General features: G+C 44.6%; 1 protein-coding gene across 2 annotated transcripts in view; it reads right to left on the bottom strand.

Annotated features, from left to right (window-relative positions):
- Window positions 1–22,131, bottom strand: part of LOC126278434 (kinesin-like protein CG14535) — a 1,017,611-nt gene that overhangs the window by 447,446 nt on the left and 548,034 nt on the right. For both annotated transcript variants that reach the window (XM_049978552.1, XM_049978551.1), the window contains one exon: window positions 12,181–12,291. In XM_049978552.1, coding sequence (XP_049834509.1) covers window positions 12,181–12,278 — 98 coding nt within the window. In that variant the 5' untranslated portion in view covers window positions 12,279–12,291. The remainder of the gene's footprint in view (window positions 1–12,180; window positions 12,292–22,131) is intronic.

Here is a 22,131-nt window from a genome sequence, read left to right as displayed (position 1 = left end):
GGAGACATGGCTTATCCACAGCCTGGGGGATGTTTCCAGAATGAGATTTTCACTCTGCAGCGGAGTGTGCGCTGGTATGAAACTTCCTGGCAGATTAAAACTGGGTGCCGGACCGATACTATAACTCGGGACCTTTGCCTTTCGTGGGCAGAAGGTAGGAGACGAGGTACTGGCAGAAGTGGGAGTAGTGCTTGGGTAGCTCACTTGGTAGAGCACTTGCCCGCGAAAGGCAAAGGTCCCGATTTCGAGTCTCGGTCCGGCACACAGTTAATCTGCCAGGAAGTTTCATATCAGCGCACACTCCGCTGCAGAGTGAAAATCTCATTCTGGAATAAGATCAATAGTCGCTGTACGTCTAGCATCTCTCACTCGAACCCAAATAAGTAACTTCTGATGCTTTTGCTATTGAAAATAAAAGGCCTTTGTCACTTTTCATGGTGCAAGCATTGCCACGTAATGCCACTTCGGTGTCTTGCAGGTAATGTCGGTGCTTTTATACTCAAGCAGCTTCCCAGTTGCCCTCGCAAGCTTGAATGGACCTCCTTCGAGACCTTTTCACCACAAAAAATTTGAAGTAGTAGCGGGAAACCAAACCCAAGATATCAGAATTACTATCCAAAATGCGCTAATCACTACACAATACGGTCATTCTGCTTTTGCAACTATGATATTAGTTTTTGCTGTTGTGGCATCAGAAGACTTGAGAGGCTGTGTATCGCGCCAAAGACGTCTGTGTGTGTGTGTGTGTGTGTGTGTGTGTGTGTGTGTGTGATGACTACTGGAGGAGAGATACCATGACTAACGAGGAAACTGAAAATATAATAGACTCAGTCCTCGTGACTGGAACAAGGAGTCGGCATTACCATCTGCAACTGAAACAGCAGACGACGAGTCAGTAGTTACGGCGACGTCGTCGGGGAAAATAGTTTTAAGGATAGTGGCACGGAAGTGACATGAGCGCGGAATGTGAGAAATATCGCACGTTCTGTTTATGTTGTTGCTACAAATAGGCACTTCATTTAGCAGCGCTTAAAGACGTCAAGCTTGTGATAAAACATCACTTGTAAAACAAGGGGACAGTGCCCTGTTCTTAGCTCGCCGGAGTGGCCCAGCGGTTCTAGGCGCTTCAGTCTGGAACCGCACGACCGTTACGGTCGCAGGTTCGAATCCTGCCTCGGGCATGGATGTGTGTGACGTCCTTAGGTTTGTTGGGTTTAAGTAGTTCTAAGTCTTAAGGGACTGATGACCTCAGCTGTTTAGTCCCATTGTGCTCACAGCCATTTCCACCCTGAAATGATAATTAAATGGACACCCTAGCTGCAACTAGACGCTGATGAACTTGATTGGGGACATGTTGAAAATGTGTGCCCCGACCGGGACTCGAACCCGAGATCTCCTTTCTTATATGGCAGACGCTTTATCCATCTGAGCCACCGAGGGCACAGACCATAGTGTGCCTGCAGGGACCTTTCCCTTGCTCGCTCCCCGTGAGACCCACATTCCAAACATGTCCACACCACTACATTTGTAGTGCGCCTAATAGATGTATGCCCATCATCCTCATTACTCGTGGCAGATTAACCTAACAAGTCCCGTACAAGTTCGGGCATAGTGTGTGCGTTAGCACAAGAAGGTCAATGGCCGGGAACCCATATTTTAACTCTATATGACGGTAGTATCTGTTCCCGAAAGAACAGTTACCGTAGATGACCATGCAGCTTTGCTAGAAATGACATGAAATGAAATGTTATTATTTCATTTCTAGTAAAGCTGCATGGTCATCAACGGTAACTGTTCTTTCGGGAAAAGATACTATCGGCATATATAGTACATTTGAACCCTGTTATTACCTCTTCTCCCTGCTTCTCGGGGTAAACACGGCGGAGCTGCCTCCGTGACCAGATTAACAGCTTGGTTTACCGAGTAATACACTGCTGTGTAAAACTTAAGGCCCAAAGTAACTTTCGCATGATGGGCTACAGGCAGGTAACTTGGGCCATACGTAGAGAGATTTCTACAGTATAGAAAGCAGTGAAAGAAATACACAATAAGATGAACAGAAATGACACTTTTATTCAAAGGTAATTATTACACAGATTTATGAGGGTTCCCTGGACATTACAAAAATCGAGAGACGTTTGTCAGTAGGGTGGGTGCTCACCGCTGAGGACAGAGCGTGCTCTGCAGCCTGCTGCCACGCTGGTCTTAAGATAATACGTCGGCCCAACACATCGCAAACGTGCTCGATGTGATGAAGTCGGGAGAACGGGCGGACCAGTCCATTCGTCAAACAACTTTCTCGTTCCAAGAGCTGCTACGCCTGCGCAGTTCGACGCGGTCGCGCATTGTGATTCATAAAAAGACAGGACGAGTGTGAGTAGGACATGCGCTCTGAGCGTTAAGTACAAACTCAGTTATGGATATAGGTAGTTCATCTACAGTGTCTGATGAGTGAGTTTGCGAATATAAGAATGTAAGGCACAAATGGCCCTATATTTTTATAGTACTGACTTAAGGAACTACACCGCAAGGGGACCGTAGGCCTCAGTATTTGACATACATTTAAACTTCATGCCGTCACCTGTTACTGGGGAAAAAGGGGTCTTAACAGCCGGGCACATAAGTGATCCAACGACGGTTCCGTTTTTCCGACTGAGTTACGAAACTCTAAGAACGAACTCAGGGCTGAATACAACCCTCGAAAGACGCACATGGTGAAGGATTGCAGTGTCACAATAACCTTCAGCGGAGAGTCTACCGTGTGGATAGATGTGGAGGTGAGTACGGCCATGCGACGTTGTGCCTTCCCACACCATTAAAACTGAAACATCAAAACGATCAAGTTGACAGCGTTCGTGGGTGCATAACCTGTTCCCGCCTCTCTTGATATGAATGTACGTAATACACCCAAGAATAATGCCGAACATGTTGGCCCAGGTTTTATGATGTGGGCAGGCATTATGTTGCAAGGCTGTACTGACCTCCGGGTCTTCCAACACTGAATACTCACCGGTCAACGTATGTGAGAGACAGTACCCGTCCCAATGCGCGTCTTGTCAGGGGTCCACTTTATCCTGATTTCACTTCTATCTACATTTGCGTCTATATGGCTACTCTGAAAATCACAACTAAGTACCTGAAAAAGGGTTCATCCAACCACCTTCACATCCATTCTCTATTATTCCACTCTCGAACAGCCCGCGGAATAAACGAATACCTGTATCTGTCCGAGCGAGCACTGATTTCTCTCATTTTATGATGGTGATCTTCTCTCCGTATGTGGATCGGTGTTAACAAAATATTTTCGCATTCAGAGGAGAAAGCTGCTGATTGAAATTTCTTGAGAAGTTTGCGCCTCACCGGAAAACGCCGTTGTTTGAATGTTGTCTACCCAAATCCTTTATCCACTCTTTCCCCTATTTCCCCGATAATACAAAACGTGCTGCTCTTCTTCAAACTTTGTCGATGTACTCCGTTAATTCTATCTGGTAAGGATCCCGTACCGCGCAGCAGTATTCCAAAAGAGGTTGGAGAGGCTCAGGGCAAGCAATCTCTTTAGATCTGCTACATCTAAGTACTCCGCCAAAAAAAGGCAGTCTTTGGTTCGCCTTCCCCATAACATTTTCCATGTGTTCTTTCCAGTTCAAGTTGTTCGTAACTGTAATTCCTAGGTATGTAATTGAATTTACGGCCTTCAGATTGATTGATTCATCGTACAACCAAAATTTAACGGATTCATTTTAGCACTCATGTGAATGACCTCTCACTTTTCTTTATTTAGCACCATTTGCCAATTTTCGCAACATACAGAGATCTGAATCGTTTTGCAATTGGTTTTCATCTTTTGATGACTTTACTAGAAAATAAACAACAGCGTTATCTACAAACAATGTAAGATGACTGCTCAGATTGTCTGCTAAACCTTTTATATACATATAAGGAACAGCAGAGGGCCTATAACACTACCTTGAGGAACACTAGTAATCACTTCAGTTTTATTCGATGACTTTCCGTCATTTACTACGAACTATGATCTATCTGACAGGAAATTGCGAATCCAGCAGCATAAAAGATGCGATATTCCATAAGCACGCAATTTGATTACAATCTGCTTGTGATGTACGGTGTCAAAAGTCTTCTGGAAATCTAGAAATATAGAATCACTTCGAAATGCCTTGCCACAAGAACTCAACACATCGTGTGAGTAAACAGCTAGCTGTGTTTCACAACAACGATATTTTCTAAATCTGTGTTGACTGTGTCAGTAGACCGTTCTCTTCGAGGTAATTCATGATTTACTATCAAAAACAGTCTTGATCACAATTTATTTATTACGATGACCGGTTTCGACCACAACTGTGGTCATCTTCAGACTAATGAGTAAGGACCTCCTCCTGGTGGAGAATCACTAGTAGTGATTGCAGCAATTATGCCGTTACACTTCAAGCAAGAAATTCTGTAACACCGAATCAGACAAACATGACAGAGGCAGCTATTAACGTACGGCAGACCGGCAGACAGACACTAACTGCCTAACAGATGCGGACGGGAGACAGACGAGAAAGCTGGGGACGAGAGACTGACCAAGAACACAAGTAGAATTTAACAAGTAAATGAAACAACATATCACAAATCACTTAACTTCTAATAAACTGCGATGGCTGGCGAAGACCTATCCCCCCCCCCCCCAAAAAAAAAAAAAAAAAAACGCTCTCCCGAACCGTCCGCTGCCAGCCTCTTCAATGGACGCAGGAAGGCGCGCCGATCTCCCGTCTCACGGCGTCGCAGCTCGTCCCGGCTAACCCGATGTCGTTGCTCTCGTGTCGACCGCGAAGCCACTACCCCTCGCTATACGGCGCCGTCCACTGGACTCACATAGCGACCTCACATGCGCCGACGCTCAAGGCGGACAAATCATCTTGTGTCTCAGTGCACGACCGACCAACGATCGATCGATCCAATCGCCAATGACCTTTGCCCGAGCAACTCGAGCAGACTAGCGGCCTTAACGCATACTAGCACTCCCGACGACAGACAGACACTGACTGCCTCTCACTGACCCGGCTGACCAACTGACCAGACGCCCCCTTAGCGAGCTCATAGCGTCCCTCAAATGCACATGAGGAGGCTACCTTTCCCCTTTCCCACCAGAGGGAGACACCAAAGCTGTGATTGCCACAGCGGCGCCACCGCCAGAAACGGAGGGCGACTGCTTCACACTACCCGCTGCGGCGTGCTCTCCAAAACAGCAAATTTTACCACGGGTCACCACGCACTACAATTCTATGAGTCGGGTACGTGCGTGAGAATAGACTCAGGTTTTCTTTGAACCTTTCAGCAACATGGATGACAATGCTCGACCGCGTCGGTCTGCGCAGATGGAGGAGCCCTTAGAATGAGAGGATATTTGACAAATGGATTGGCCTGCTCATTCCATAGGCTTAAATCCCGTCGGGCACGTGTGGCATGTGTTGGGGAGACACACTGCAGCACATCCAGTGCACCGACGACCATCCATCGTTTTTGGAGAAATGAAACGCCCTACCAGAAGAACTCCTTACCCAACGTTGCGATCAGCATGTGAGCACGTTGGAGAGCATGCACTGCCGTCTATGGTAATCACGAACCCTATTAAGAACCACTTCGCGCCTTTTGTAATGTCTAGGGGACTTCAGTGTAATTGTTGTCTTTGAATAAAAGTACCATGGCTGTTCATCGCACTCCTATTTCTTTAGGTTATCATCTGTGCCATACCGTTGCAGTTGTTTATATGCATGGTCCAAGTTTCATTGAGCTATGTTGCGTGGCTATAATACCCCGTGCGAAGCTACTATTTTCCTTAAGTTTCGTCCACAGTATACTTTCAGTTTCTGTTAGGAAATAAGTATAAATGTGACTGAAATTACAATACTGTTTCTAAACTTTATTTTTGCACAGAAACCCTTCATTCCGATTATTTTTCGTTGCGACTCGGTCATACTTTCATTAAAACGAACTTTCAATTAATGAGATTTTTTTGAGATCTTCTGAGCTTCCGAGTTATAGAGAGTCGTCGATAGACGTGGAGGCGTTTGGCACGAGGATATTTTCCGAGCTTCAAACTTGTTAATGTGGCGGAAAAACTGCGTTAACCAGAGCAGAGCAGTTTGGCCGGACGACGGCACCTTCACGGCATCATCTTCCGGCCCGTAGATCGCCCACACGAGGGGGGGCAGCCTTGCACGTTAAGATGCCTGCCGACCAGTCTGCCAACCTCTCGCGACGCCGTGGGAGCACGAGGTGTTCACACGGCGCGCGGCGCCTTTGCCAGCTAATTGCAGCAGCGCTGTATCCCCACCACCGGCCCGCTGCTACCCCCACCACTGCCACCCTGCTACCCCCACCACGGCCGCAGACCGCGGCGGCGCTCCTCGGCGGCGCCCATTGTTGTCGCTGAGGCCGCTCGCGTGCCCCAGAGTAAACAAAGGCGGCGTTCATTAGCGCCGGCGATATGCCATTGTATGTAAGTGAGGAGCGCAGCCTCGTAAAAGTCGCTTCCCAGAGCGCGGGTGGGCTGCCGCGGTCGGCGCCCGCTTCCGGAAGCACTGCGCACCTGCCCTGCTACCGGTCGCTATTGCCGAGGGGGCAATCGAGAGGCGAAAAAAGAAGAAAAGAGGAAGAAGAAAGAAACGACTGGAATAATTGCGAAGCAATTACTCTGCATGCAGGACGATTGTAAGGAAATTCAGAACGACTCAGACCGGAGGTTCTCAAACTCCGAATGTGCGCCATGTCAGAAGGAAGGCAGGGTTTAGCGTCCTGTCGGCGGCGACGATCTTAGAGATGAAATCTAGGGAACAAAATCGTTTGGCACGTTTAAAGGAACCATCCCTGATGGTCTCGTAAGCACGTTTCTCCCACAGGAAAAGCAGAAGAATTTTCAATTTGCCTGTTAATAGACCGCTTCAGGTGTATTCAGTCCTCCATGTTTAGATAATTACCGGTTTTATGACACTAAGAGTCACATATTCAAGTGAACAAAGAAATAAAACAGAACTAAAAAGCTTGCAACTTGGTACTCAACATACATCGTCTTTCAATATAAGACACTGCTAAAAAGCCATATGTCATTGAATTAAATAGCCGGATGTATGACTCCCAATCCAGTTTTACTGTGAGTAAGACACAGCATGAGGTCGCTTCCCCTGTTCCGCGATTGCGTGTCGAACAGAGAAGCGGCGGCATTAATCATACTGGATTGGAAACCATGCATCCGGCTGCTTCATTCAGTGACGTACCTAGTCTTAGCGGTGTTTTATTTTGACGAATCTTAGGTTCAAAGGGCTCTGAGCACTATGGGACTTAACATCTATGCTCATCCATCCCCAAGAACTTACAACTACTTAAACCAAACTAACCTAAACACATCACACACATTCATGCCCGAGACAGGATTCGAACCTGCGACCGTAGAGATCGCGCGGTTCCAGACTGAAGAGCCTAGAACCACTCGGCCACACCGGCGGGCGCCATGATGTAGGAATGAAGGACTAAATACAGCTGAAGCATCTAATTGATATCCAAGATGATTACTTTTAGCTGGGGTGCCCTGTCTACGAGGTTGCCTGCAGAAGACTTTTTCTGTGTTAAGTTTCCTGATCAGTTCGATTCTGCACGATGTGTAAGATTGACATTATCTTTGTCTACTCCACCAAGATAGAATTCGCACTTATTTCCTGTCCCAAGAAAAATCCGTTATACAAAGTCCCTCTCATTCATTCGACCAAGAGTGACATGTCACTCAATGTGTACCGTTCTACTCCTCTGTTATCTCTGTGGCTCACGTCATTGATTGTTTAAAAATATGTATTTGTAAATATACAACATTACCTTAATATAACAGGTCTCCCGGCGGAGGTTCGAGTCCTCCCTCAGGCATCGGTGTGTGTGTGTGTGTGTGTGTGTGTGTGTGTGTGTGTGTGTGTGTGTGTGTGTGTGTGTGTTTGTCCTTAGGATAATTTAGGTTAAGTAGTGTGTAAGCTTAGAGACTGATGACCTTAGCAGTTAAGTCTCATAAGATTTCACACACATATTTTTATACCAGGTCCAACGATGTGGTAATGAATCGAAATATTCGTGTCACTCTAACTCCCTTCCTTTTTTCCGGTATTTGTTTCGAAATAGTGAGTCATATATGTATTAAATTTATTGGAAATTGCTCCAGGTGTGCCACATTAATGCTCTATCTCTCACCCATTTCTCCAATCGCCGTAATGCTTAAGGTTTAAAAGTAATCGCCACTATCTCTGGTCAGACAAGCAGCCCTGATTCGACACGAATACAGACGGTTTTCGTTTAGTTTTGCATGTCAGTCGCATCACATGCCCTGCAGATATCAGGTACGTCTTGCACCAATAGAAACTGTCTACGATGCCAATTCATATGCACTGCCGAAAATAATGCGGTATGCTCAAGGACTGTGTTCAATCGCACCAGGATATAATATGGACAAACTGAGGGATTTTAGTATTATTGAATCATTTGTCACGGCCACTGGAAATCAAACAGCACTCAGTAGTCCTGGCTGCCAGCCCTTTGTTTTGACTTAGCATATTTATTGCTTGCAAAGTTTAGAAGTGAGTAGAGTGTACAAATTTATTCTAGGGCGCAACCACGCCCCGCCGACGAGCAAGTGCTCCTGTTGCACAACTTCAGCCAGTTGAATGGGATCTCATTCTGAATCTGCGGGAAGCCGGATGGACACACCTATTAAACGCTGCACATGTTGGCCAGTCTTTCTCGGTGGTGTCACACTGCTTTCAGCAATGGTCTCTGGAACATTCACACCTCGTAGTCCATGTTCTGGACGCCCAAGTAGTACAGACGAATGTCAAGATCGACGTATTATGCGAGACTGATGGCCAACCAAAGATCATTCAGGGACGAAATCCGCGCATATGTCGCAATTTCTGTGTCCTCAGGGACCATTGGGAACCGTCTGCTTGCAGCAGGACTAAGATCACATGTGCCTGTGGTCAGGCTACCACTGGTACCTCAACGCCGACAAGGACGGCTACTCTGATGACATGGAAGAGTCTACTGGAGAGTTGGATGAGGCTATGTTGTCTCAGTGATGAGAGGAGGTTCTGTCTGTAGGTGGGTGATGAGCATACACGTGTGAACAGTGTAACCTGATGAGCGGCGTATTCAGGAGGACTTTCATCCACAACACAAAGGTCCAATCGTCGGCTCCATGGTGAGGGGAGGTCATCAGTTACAATTCGCGGTCACATTTTGTATTTCTGCAGGTTAATGAAACCAAAGACCGCTACATTGCGAGATGCTACAGTCATTTATTCAAAATGAACAAATGCTTTTATTTTAGCAGTACAATGTACATCAAAATACATCTGCTCCAACTCAACGTACTAATCGTGGTGTACAACACGGGTCCTGGCAGACAAATCATCAGATCTCTCATCAATTGAACGTCTATGGGACATGATGAAGCAGGAACTTAATCATTCTCCAGAGACTGCAAGAACCATTGCTGAAATGGAACAAAAGATGCAACATACTTGGGAAAATCTGTTGCACGGAGCCATTGGACACCCTTATCAAATGGTTCAAATGGCTCTGAGCACGATCGGACTTAACATCTGAGGTCATCAGTCCCCTAGAACCTAGAACTGCTTGAACCTAACTAACCTAAGGACAGCACATACATCCATGCCCGAGGCAGGATTCGAACCTGGGACCGTAGCAGTCGCGCGGTTCCGGACTGAAACGCCTAGAACGTCACGGCCGGCGATGGGACATTCACCTGTGTCCCAATTGAACCTGTGGTGTTAATCGAATGTACCATGAAAGCTGTGGACTACGTAAACATTACTGCGTACTATCTGTATGTCTTTAAGTCTGAGTCTTTCCCGGCGGCGATGACATATTCCAGCAGGATAACAGGCCGTGTCACAAGGCCAGAAGAGTGTTGCAGTGATTTTAAGTGCATGACTGTGCCCTTACCTTTTTTTTGTCACGAGATAAGCCTTAACTGCCGGCCGGTGTGACCGAGCGGTCCTAGGCGCTACAGTCTGGTACCGCGCAAACGCTACAGTCGCAGTTTCGAATCCTGCCTCGAGCATGGATGTGTGTGATGTCCTTAGGTTAGTTAGGTTTAAGTAGTTCTAAGTTTTAGGGGACTTATGACCTCAGAAGATAAGTCCCATAGTGCTCAGAGCCATTTGAACCATTCAGCCTTAACTAAGCCCGATGGAACACACCTATCGAGCGCCAACACCGCAGCCACAGACTATCGACCCGTAATTTACGCTAACACATTTGCATACTCATCTGTTGCATCATGCCTCCGGACAGCTACCAAGGACTCGTCGAATCCATTGAAAGGTCTCTGTTGGATTCCTTTCATGGTAATTTCTTAAATCTGTTGTCATTTACGGCATAAATTCCTCTTCTAAATTTACTGTGGTGTTTCTGACTATCTGGGACGAGACTGAGCAGTGAAACGTGTTACTTTTACACATAAACAAGAACTATCTGTTACACTACTACACTTTAAAACACAGTTTGTATGTAATTCATGTCACATAGTCTCATACGGAACCTACACCCGCTTTCTTTTATATACTGTATATGATAGGATACTGTCACCGCCCTTCCCTTCTGTGTGAAAGGATGAATGAGCAAATGTATTTCTAGTTGCATGCTTGAGGGTAGCAGACAAGCCTGCCTGCTATAGAACAGTAGGACCAACGTCGGAACAGGTAGCTAAGCTTTCTAGAAGCAAAGAGGTTTCTATCCTTAGTATGGTTCTGTCCGTCCCTTGTCATGTTGGTACAGGAAGCTGCCCCTCTGGTCACTTCCGTTTTGTATTGGGAAGCACGCTCGGTAGGAGCGCAGGTCAGTCTGACCGCGGCGAGCGTCTGAAGTGGTAAGATCTCCGGCTAAGCGCGTGTCTGCTAAGTCCGCAGGACAATGGATTTCTGAAAATTTAATCAACTTTATTTCAGGTTTAGCTCTAAAATATCTAATGTTATCTTAAATTGCAACGCAGTGTATTTCGAGTGTGAACTTCAAAATATTTTACAGTAGTTGCTTTGTCACTACTTTGTGAGTAAAGTGCAACCACGTGTTGATCAGTAACTCTAACTAAGATCATCAATCTTAAATGCGAATGTGCGTGAGATTATAACGTCTCGCCTTAACAATATTTTTCAATATAGCAACTTTTCTTTATGTGCAACCCACGTGGGGTGTATTTCGTGAGACCAATACCACGTGCTTATACAATTGTTTCACCCATCAGGTTAATAGTAAGACGATAGTAACCAGTTCGAGGTTTTTGTTTTGTAAATTGCTTTTCGATCTAATTTAGTTTAATTATCAAGACTATTGTGGAGTACACTCTTTGTGTAAACCAAGTTGACCACGTGAAGCATGTTGTGTAATTATCAAAGTAACCCTCAGCTATTCTTTTCGGGAAGATTTCACAGAGAGCTAGTATGAATTTAGTATACCAGTGTGTGGTAATTACATGACGGACAGGATTGCGCTACGCATCTAACTTCTTTAGGTGAAAATTGAATCGGTTGGTTGTGGTTAACTTCCTCTTCGTGTGTTATTTTATGAATGTAGTGTTGTATGCAGTCTCCCAATCTTGGCTCCATATTTGATGTGTTCTGTAAGATTACAAACTCACATTTTCACAATCCTAAATAAGGCACCAGCTTAGTTATGACTCAAGTTTAATATGCTGAAATTTCAATGATCAATGTTAAAATAAATTTCCAAATAATAACTGATTTATTTATTTTTATTTAAATTCTCTTTTTTTATATATGTATCACCGGTTTTCGTATGACTATTAAAAGATTATAATTAATGTTAGTCTGGTTGGAAATTTGGTAAGTTAGATTGGATACCTGGTGAAACAGTTGCTCAGTAATGCAACGTTAACTTCCTCAGATAGCTCACAGCTTTTAACTCTCTTTCATTGTCTATCAGCACCGCTTTCACATAACTAATTAAAGCAACAACATTACACCATTCCGCAAACAAACGCTGCTGTATTGCGCCAAAGGTGCATCGGCGCTCTGTGACACTGGTGGTCTTAATGTTATAGTTCATTGCAGTGTATGTAGATACGCTGTTGGACGGTGTGTACCATCAGTAGTACTGCCTCACCTGGCATCCCCAGCGGGCACAGGAGTGGGCACCCGGGGCGGCGACACGGGGATGGCCGCCGGCCGCCGTCTCCCCGGGCGGACCGCCGCTGTCTCCATGGCCCGCCGCGACCTGCAACACAAGCAAGCACCTGCGTCACTGCCTGCGCTGCACGTCACGCCATCACGTACACAAAACGCACCTTGAGAGACGCAGAGAGAGGGCGGTCTCGTAAACCTTAGAATCGGCCGATGACCCGTGTTTGGAAGTCCAGTCGGAGGGGCTGCAGTAACGCTAGTTTGAAGGAAATAAAACTGTGTACTTCTCTGCCGCAGTACAACTCGAACTCAAAACTTTGCAACTGTACCCCTGATGCCGCCTCATTACTCTACTCTAAACTTCGATCCCTCTTACTCCTCCACAGATTTTCGCGTGTGAACTTTGCACTTCTGGGAGATAGGTAACGATCCGGGTATGGATAGGAGTTGGGCTTGTAATTCTGTCAGCCTTTCGCTCGGCAGGATAATTGTTCAGAAGTACAAAAGTCGATAGAAAACAAAGGGAGAGGTGAAACATTTGTGTGTGATTAAAGAGATTAATTCACTAATGTTAGTGAAATGTTAATGCTATCTTTTTTGTTTTTAAATCCAAGGCGACGCAGAGAAGAGGAACATCTCGAAATGAAGAACGACACATTTATTGAAATTCGTTGGTTCTTGTGAGCCCCTGCTTGCTTTCTTCGTTGATAATTACTCCTCTCCTTCTCGATTGTACGAGAATTGAAACTTTAATAGTGGCAACCATTTATTTACAGCTCGTACAAAATAGATACATGTTGTAAGTAGGCTGTTTAGGTTTTTATATTGGTAACGCCACGTAGCGCTCTGTGTGAAAATCACTGGCTGTTCTGTGTGCAGTCTGTGGCTGGTTTGCATTGTTGTTTGCTATTGTATTGTTTGGCAGTTGGCTGTTAACAGTGCGTAGCGTTGGGCAGTTGGAGGTGAGCCGCCAGCAGTTGTGGATGTGGAGAGAGAGAGATGGCGGAATGTTGAGAGCGGATGATCTGGACGTGTGTCCATCAGAGACAGTACATTTGTAAAACTGGATGTCATGAACTGCTATATATATATATTATTATTTTTTAACACTATATTAAGGTAAATACATTGTTTGATCTCTATCAAAATCTTTCATTTGCTAACTATGCCTATCAGTAGTTAGTGCCTTTAGTAGTTAGAATCTTTTATTTAGCTGGCAGTAGTGGCGCTCGCTGTATTGAGTAGTTCGAGTAACGAAGATTTTTGTGAGGTAAGTGATTTATGATAGATATAGGTTAATGTTAGTCAGGGCCATTCTTTTGTAGGGATGATTGAAAGTCAGATTGCGTTGCGCTAAAAAATATTGTGTGTCAGTTTAAGCACAGTAATGTATAATTGTTCAAAGTGGACGTTTCATAGTAAGTGCTTGAGCATTGTCCTGCGAAATGATGGTCAGGTCTTGCAGAAAGTGTCATCACTTTTGTTTTTAAGCTGGTCGTAGGTTGTGTTCCAAAAAATTAACAGCTTAGAGACAGAAGTGATGACAGTTTCTGCATGACCTGACCATCATTTTGCAGGACAATGCTGAAGCACGTACAGTGCAAGCTGTTACTGATTTGTTTGACTGACGGGGCTGCCAACTGCTATGCCGCCTACTGCAGTCCCCTGACTTAAGCCCTCGTAAGTTCAACTCAATTGCTAAACTGAAAGAAACACTTCTCGGCGTTCGCTAACTCAAGTAGAGTTTTGTGATCGCTTCTCAGTTTTGGTTATTGATAACTTGATACCGGTGCCTGAGTTTAATTTGTACGGCACTGAAGATGATCACTATGTGATCGAAAATCGATTCTGATATCAATAGCCGGAAGAAGTGGCCGAGAGGTTCTAGGAGCTTCAGTCTGGAACCGCGTGACCCCTACGGTCGCATGGATGTGATGTTAGGTTTAAGTAGTTCTAAGTTCTAGGGGACTGGTGACCTTAGATGTTAAGTCCGATAGTGCTCAGAGCCATTTGAACCATTTTTCTGCTACCAATAAAACATCAATATTACGGCCAACGCTGACCTTTCTTTTTATTTTAATCTTTGTCTTTTATTTGGCATTGTGTTTCACATGAACGGAAATACTGGAAGCTCAGGTCCTGAGTAGGCAAGCCAATCGTTCCTTCCTACAGTAAGAGGAAATTCCAGGTTCAGCAATAATTCGTACAGCTCACTATCTGGTCGCAACCCAGAAAAAGAATGACAAAGCGTAGAACAACTTCTGAAACAAGCACTGGCACATCGTCTTGCACCAGAGACATACTCTTGGTTGACCCGACCAGCAATCATATAGATAGATATAAAAATTCGTTAACGATGAAGATAACTTCTCAAAAATTACTGCATAAATTTAACCAATACTGAAATGAATTCTACATTACGAATTTCTGAACAGTGTTATTTCGGCACGCACCAGGCGAGGTGGCGCACGTGTTAACATACTGGACTCCTATTCGGCAGGACAGCGGTTCAAATCTGAGTCCAGACATCCAGATTCAGGTTTTTCGTGACTTCCATAAATCGCCCCAGGAAAATTCAAGGATGGTTCCTTTGAAACGGCACCGCCAAATTCCTTTCCCATCCTTGAACCAGTCTGAACTTGGACTCTTCAATGACCTAGATGTCGATGAGACGTTAAACCCTAATCTCCCTCCCTTCCTTCCTTCTTCCGAACCGCTAGCCGCACATTCAGTACACTACTTCGCCGACGTTGTAATGCTTCGTCTGCTCAACTGTTCACGACCGTCCACATCAGTAGACTCCACTTTAACGACTCCTGCGCTGGCGCGAGCCCAAAGCAAGCAACAGTGAAAGTCACTGTTGAGCCGAGAGTTGCTGAACTACATATGCTGTATGAAATTCAAGAAATGTTTGTACAGTTGCGAATTTGCAGAGAGTCTCGCTCTACAATTTATTGGCGACACACGAAAATGTGTTCCGGACCCGGATTTCACGCTTTACGTGAGCGGTCACCTTAACCACTTTGGCTACCTATGCACAACTCCAGGACCGACCCAAACATCCAAGCGTTACCGTGTCCACGTCCTAAGGTGACTGCTCGCATAAAGCGGTAAATCCGGGTTTGAGTCCCGGACCAGCATAAAGCTTCCATGTATCGAATTGTACAGTTGCAGTCTCATTGTTTTCGCAGTTGCGAATACATTTCTTGGATAAAATTTTATTGGTTGGTTGGTTGGAGGTTAAAGGACTAAACTGGTAGGTCAGCAGTTCCTCACTCATGGGACAGTCCATTTGGAGTATGTAGGGGTGGTAGTGAGGGGGGGGGGGGGGGTAAGTAAGAAGTTCTTCAGAATCGTAGGGAGTGGGTGCAACCGAAGTTTTCATGTCTGAGCCGGCCGCGGTGGTCTAGCGGTTCTAGGCGCTCAGTCCGGAACCGCGGGACTGCTACGGTCGTAGGTTCAAATCCTGCCTCGGGCATGGATGTGTGTGATGTCCTTCGGTTAGGTAGGTTTAAGTAGTTCTAAGTTCTAGGGGACTGATGACCACAGATGTCAAGTCCCATAGTGCTCAGAGCCATTTGAACCATTTTTTGTTCATTGTCAGGTGTTGATATGGGTAGGTTTTGGATCGGGCCATAATATGAAGCGATAAGCAACCGAGTAATGAAATCTGATGTGGTTAAATCTGACGACGTAACCTATTTCAAGTACGCTCTTTTATTCACAAATGTCTTGATAGCAGTTAGCGAATTTATGACAAGTTTTTTGTACCCTGGAACTCCGTTCCCCAGGCCACTTTTATTTGCCCCACCCTATACCTCGTATAAGCGATACCACCGCCTTCTGTATATGTCGATATCAATATCCCGTGACATGTTACCAGAGTGTATATTCTAAATAATGTAACCCAGAACATGCATTATTGCAAATAAGATCTTAATCGATTGACAATTACGAACAGTAATTGCAAAATCAAACGAATGGCATCATGGCCCTCATGACGAAGCGTAATTACAATTATCACAATGAAATGTAGTAAATTCCCATTCATTCAACACAAAAATACATCTTAGTGTTCTTGACAGCTAATTTTATGGAATATTAATTTTAAACACAGTTAAATTATAATCTCACTTCCCACCAGTCCTAGTGGTCTCTTAGACTATGCCATTCACGTCGTTTTATATATACATGACTATGTTTCAGTTTGTTCCAAAAGTAATAACGTGATATTCGTTTACATAGCATTGCGAGCAATTGTACACATCACGCTATACAGATAGGACACGGATTCAATTAAACTAAGTTCCATGTATGACTCCAAATATCACTAAGAATGATTAGTGATAGTTGAAATGTAAAAATAGGGCCATATACCGAATGTACAAAATGAAACTGATATCGAGCGGGTGCTATATTAAACCGCCGTATCGTATACTACAAAACCTCAATCTCGATGTAGTACATTACAAGCTGTTGAATGAATGTGGTGAAATCTGTACAACTTCAGGGCGTAGGTCTGGCACTGCAAGCTTTCGACCAACAGACGCAGTACCTTTTACCGGAAGTGCCGAGATCTGCCACGGGAGACAGACTTAAAAGCAGCAGGCATCCTCCCCCACCGGCACTGCCAGAAAATGGTGCGAAACCGTGACGGGGTGGCAGTTTCCGGAGCCGTTAGGCTACTGTGTAGCGACAGCTGGAATCCAGTGGCAGCGAGAGGGAGGCCCGCCGAGTTGTTGTCTCTGTCCTGCGTCCCACGCCAGCGTCGGCGAGCTTCACAAGGCGCGACCAGACCAGCTGTCGAGCAGAGAAGCCCCCAGCTAATGCCGTGGCCCATTAACGCTGCCTGCTCACGGCCCCGCACCTACTTCTGGCTTGGCTTTTTGCGCTGCATTGCAGGCTCAATTCACTTCCTCCTTGGTGGGAATCGCCCTTCTTGAAAAATCGGCCAGTAACAGCCACCTGTTACTTTTAGAGTTCCTGGGCATTGCATCCACTCGCTCAGCAGTCTACACCTACATCCGCACACACACACACACACACACACACTCCGCAAGCTACCATATGGGGCTTGGCGGAGGGTACGTCATACCACTGCCAGTCATTTCCTTTACTGTTCCATTCGCAAATGTAACGAGGAAAAAACGACTATCTATACAGGGTGTCCCAGAAATGTTGCGACAGATTTCGAATGGTTGTAGGGGAGGTCTTGAGGAACAAGTTGAGGATAGGAACTTGAGTCCGGAACTGTCATCCAATGACGCTACAGAGCGTCTACGTTATAGGCGCCGGCGCGTGCAAATAGGACACCCTTTCGGCAGTAAACGTGACTTTACGCGCTGACGGACTTTGATGGACCTTAGGCGGAACGTCTCGCAAAGATCTTATTCAGCACCAGCACTACCACCACAACCACCACCACCACCACCACCACCTTAGTATCCCGTTTGAAGTGAATATACCAATCCCAACATTTCTGCCACTTTTGGTATTCATTCTCGACATCTTTTTTTTGGTAGAATGTGTAGTATCCTTTCCGATTCTGCCACTTCAACTTAATTTTCACGGGAAAGGTGAGAAGCCACACGGTGCAACGTCTGGTTAGTATGACGGGCGGGGAACAACTATTATTTCGGTTTTAGTCAAAATGTTCAGATTTATTCAGGCCATATGCGGTTGTGCGGTTTTATAGTGGAGCATCCAGTTGTTTTTTACGCCACTTCTATGGACAGGCGTTACAGTCCGGAACCGCGCGACCACTACGGTCGCAAGTTCGAATCTTGCCTCGGGCATGGATGTGTGTGATGTCCTTAGGTTAGTTAGGTTTAAGTAGTTCTAAGTTCTAGGGGACTAATGACCACAGCAGTTGAGTCCCATAGTGCTCAGAGCCATTTGAACCATTTTTTGTGTCGTGTTAATTAAGTTTAATGATTAGTTACAAGGTAGCTTTAACTTATAGAAATGAAGTAAAATTAAGATTTATCTTGTCATTTCTTATCTCATTAGCTAGGAGATATTCACAATGAACTAACGAAGTTGATATTCACAGCTCGTGCAAGTGTCTCAAACAAGGCGTTGGGCGTTCTTGTTCTGTATATGTCCACAAAAAAGCAGATGTTGGCAGTATTTCTAGTTTTCCCCGCACGCAAATAGTAGTTGCTCTCCACGTGACCTCGTTCTGTCGGACTTTGTAAACGTTAGAACATCTGTGCGAAGTAGATAGTAATCATGTGTTCTTGTATGCGAGCCAGCTGCTCCGGGCGAACAACAATCATTTCAGCATGGAACTGTGCGCTCATCTTCGGAACATTGCTGACGTATTTCATAATGAACTCTTCCACATCAGTCACTTTCCGAATTCATACCTACAACAAGAGATTAGAAATAACACTAATTGTTCGAGAGCAACATTCATTGCCTCTTCCTTTCCATCAACTCAAATGTATTCACAGATAAGAAGCATTTGCAAGCATAGGCACAGTCACTATACGAATATCCTGTTAATTCCATATGTGTCTTCTTTGCGCCCTTACGGTTTTAAAGCCCTAGCAGTTTAGCGCTACCATAATTTTGTTGAGCATGGGCAGTCGTTTAGCAGGAGAATGAAATTTCCTAGAAGACGTCATCCAGGCGCTGCTGGGCCACTGTCACACTCTTCTACAGTTTCCGTTCTTCAATAAATGGATACAGAACTCTTAAATTCATGATAAATATGAGCCACCAGTAACCATCCCCCAATTACCTACCGACCAAGCCTCCCACCTCCCGGTTCTTTAAAGTACCGAATTCTCACGTCAAACTTCTTCCAACGTCTGATTATTTTTCAAAGTGAGAAAAGGTTTGAAATTATGTTTCAAGTTTGTCAGAAGACGCTAAGTTCTCTCATTATTAAAGCTGGATGAGCGTAGTCTGCATAGCTTGCGCTCCGTTTTATGAAAAGCTAGTTTCCACGAATCTCAATTTTATATCGTCATATTTCCTGAACTGTGTGTCATATAGTGATATACATTTGCAGGTACGTTCAGCAGTATATATGAGCGCTGCCTGCAAAATGTTTCGTTTACTGAGTTAGTGGTAGAGAAGTAATATGATAAAATGTTATCTCTGATGCTGATGTTTAACAATATGGACGGCGAAAATGCAGTGAACGATATTTTTTTTCCTTTATTGCTTTGTGTGGGGTGTCAGGGAGAAGAAGATTTGAAAACCTTTGGAATTATGAGTAAAGCTTTTTGGAAGTTTGTAACTGCTACCGTTCTCAAATGAAGATCGTTTTAACAAAACTCAATAAACACCTTTTACACTAGAGCTATTTTTTTGTTGTACTCAATACGGTTGATTCAAAAGATTTCAAAAATATAATTCTGGTCATCCATGTAGATAGGGACTGATGAAGGAACAAATGAAGTACATACTGATATCCTTTATTGACAGATAATGGTAGAAATTACAAATTTTTACAAAACTCAAAGTACTCGCGTTTTCATGCGTGTTTCTTCTTTAGCACTGCAATTACTTTCACATTTTTATTTGCAAAAGAGTGGGTGTATTTTAAAATTTACGCAGAAACTGATGCTCTACCGCTTCCATGCGTGGAACGTTTTGTTTGGAATAGCAATTTTTTAGTTACAGGCGTTGGAAGATGTGCACAACTCACTTTTTTGCCAAATGGGTAAAATAAATTTCTTGAAGCAACGGTCCATATCTGTCGTGTATTTGGAACACTGCATTGCAAACCACCAGCTGTACCAACATAACTTTATTCCTCTACTGGTTTCGGTTCAGAAGACTATCATCACTGGTTGGAAAGTTGGACATTGGTAATTTACACATATGTATTTGCTATAATGATTTGGTGAACCGAGAAAGAGGGAAGTTTATAATCAAGTGCCATTATACCTCTATGTATGTGTAAATCAGCAACTTCCCGCTTTCCATCCGGTGATGATGTTTTTACGAACAGAAATCAGTAAAGGAATAAAGTTGTGTAGGCACAGCTGGTGGTTTGCAATGCATTATTTGAAATCGGCAAAAACTGCCGTTCTTTGACAATCGAACGTGGCTAAATTACTAAACCGATTTTAGCTCTTGAGTAGTTCCGTCTACGCGAAATTTTATGCTTTTTCATTCTGGAGTTCTGAAAATGTTTTGTAGGATGTACCGTTTCCGAGTGCAAGCTCTGTTTGACTCAATGCCCAGGCGTATCAAGGTCGTTATTACGGCCAGAGGTGGTTGTTCTGGGTACTGATTTTTCAGGATCTATGCATCCAAATTGCGTCAAAATGTAATCAAAATGGTTCAAATGGCTCCGAGCACTATGGGTCTTATCATCTGAGGTCATCAGTCCCCTAGACTTAGAACTACTTAAACCTAACTAATCTAAGGACAGCACACACATCTATGCCCGAGGCAGGATTCGAACCTGCGACCGCAGCAGCAGCGCGGTTCCGGACTGAAGCGCCTAGAACCAGAGATTACGTCAAATCAGAGTACGCGCAATCGGAAGCAGAGAGCTGCGCCCCTTCCCTTAGTTGCTGGCCATCGTTTCAGCACTCGACATTGGCTTCCAGTTATCACAGAGAGAACGCTACAAACCACGTTTTCGTCCGTTTTAGCCGCATACCACCACACATTCGAAGAGAAATGACATAATTTAAGTGCGATTTTCACAGTGTGTTGTAGCACATTAATATAGACAATCGGTCGCCATTAAGCTGACGTGCTTCCATCACGGAAACTTCCCTAGTCACCAACTGGTGGTATGCATCAGACACACTAAACTAGTTCGTGACTACGAGTTGAATCATATGACGCCTATCGAGAAAGTAACAAAAGTTCTGAAATAAAAAAACTTGACAATATGAAAAAAACCTGATTTTATTACCGAGCTGTCTAAGGCGCTGCAGTCATGGACTGTGTGGCTGGTCCCAGCGGGGGTTCGAGTCCTCCCTCGGGCATGGGTGTGTGTGTGTTTGTTCTTAGGGTAATTTAGGTTAAGTAGTGTGTAAGCTTAGGGACTGATGACCGTAGCAGTTGAGTCCCCTAAGATTTCATACACATTTGAACATTTTTTTAATGTTATTATATTCCATTTAAAAGTACACTCTTAAGCTATTTTTCTACATTATCGCTATTCATATTGAGGCTCTCATCATACCGTGGCACAAAGTTTTTCTATACCACGTCTGTAGAAACCTACTGCCTGCAATTGCGACTTCTAGTTAATACTGACAATCAGATCGGCGTCAGTATCGAAGCGTTGTGTAGCAAGCCAAGATGTCAGTGCTGGGAAGGGGTAGTAATCACTTGGCGCCAAATCCGGGCTGCATAATACAGGGTGTTTCAAAAATGACCGGTATATTTGAAACGGCAATACAAACTAAACGAGCAGCGATAGAAATACACCGTTTGTTGCAATTTGCTTGGGACAACAGTACATTTTCAGGCAGACAAACTTTCGAAATCAGTAGTTACAATTGCCAACAACAGATGGCGCTGCGGTCTGGGAAACTCTATAGTACGATATTTTCCACATATCCACCATGGGTAGCAATAATATGGCGTAGTCTCTGAATGAAATTACCCGAAACCTTTGACAACGTGTCTGGCGGAATGGCTTCACATGCAGATGAGATGTACTGCTTCAGCTGTTCAATTGTTTATGGATTCTGGCGGTACACCTGGTCTTTCAATTGTCCCCACAGAAAGAAGTCGCAGGGGTTCATGTCTGGCGAATAGGGAGGCCAATCCACGCCGCCTCCTGTATGTTTAGGATAGCCCAAAGCAATCACACGATCATCGAAATATTCATTCAGGAAATTAAAGACGTTGGCCGTGCCATGTGGCCGGGCACCATCTTGCATAAACCACGAGGTGTTCGCAGTGTCGTCTAAGACAGTTTGTACCGCCACAAATTCACGAAGAATGTCCA

This window comes from Schistocerca gregaria, chromosome 6, assembly GCF_023897955.1.
Source record: "Schistocerca gregaria isolate iqSchGreg1 chromosome 6, iqSchGreg1.2, whole genome shotgun sequence".
Classification (NCBI taxonomy): Eukaryota; Metazoa; Arthropoda; class Insecta; order Orthoptera; family Acrididae; genus Schistocerca; species Schistocerca gregaria.
This window is presented reverse-complemented; position numbering and strand designations above follow the sequence as displayed.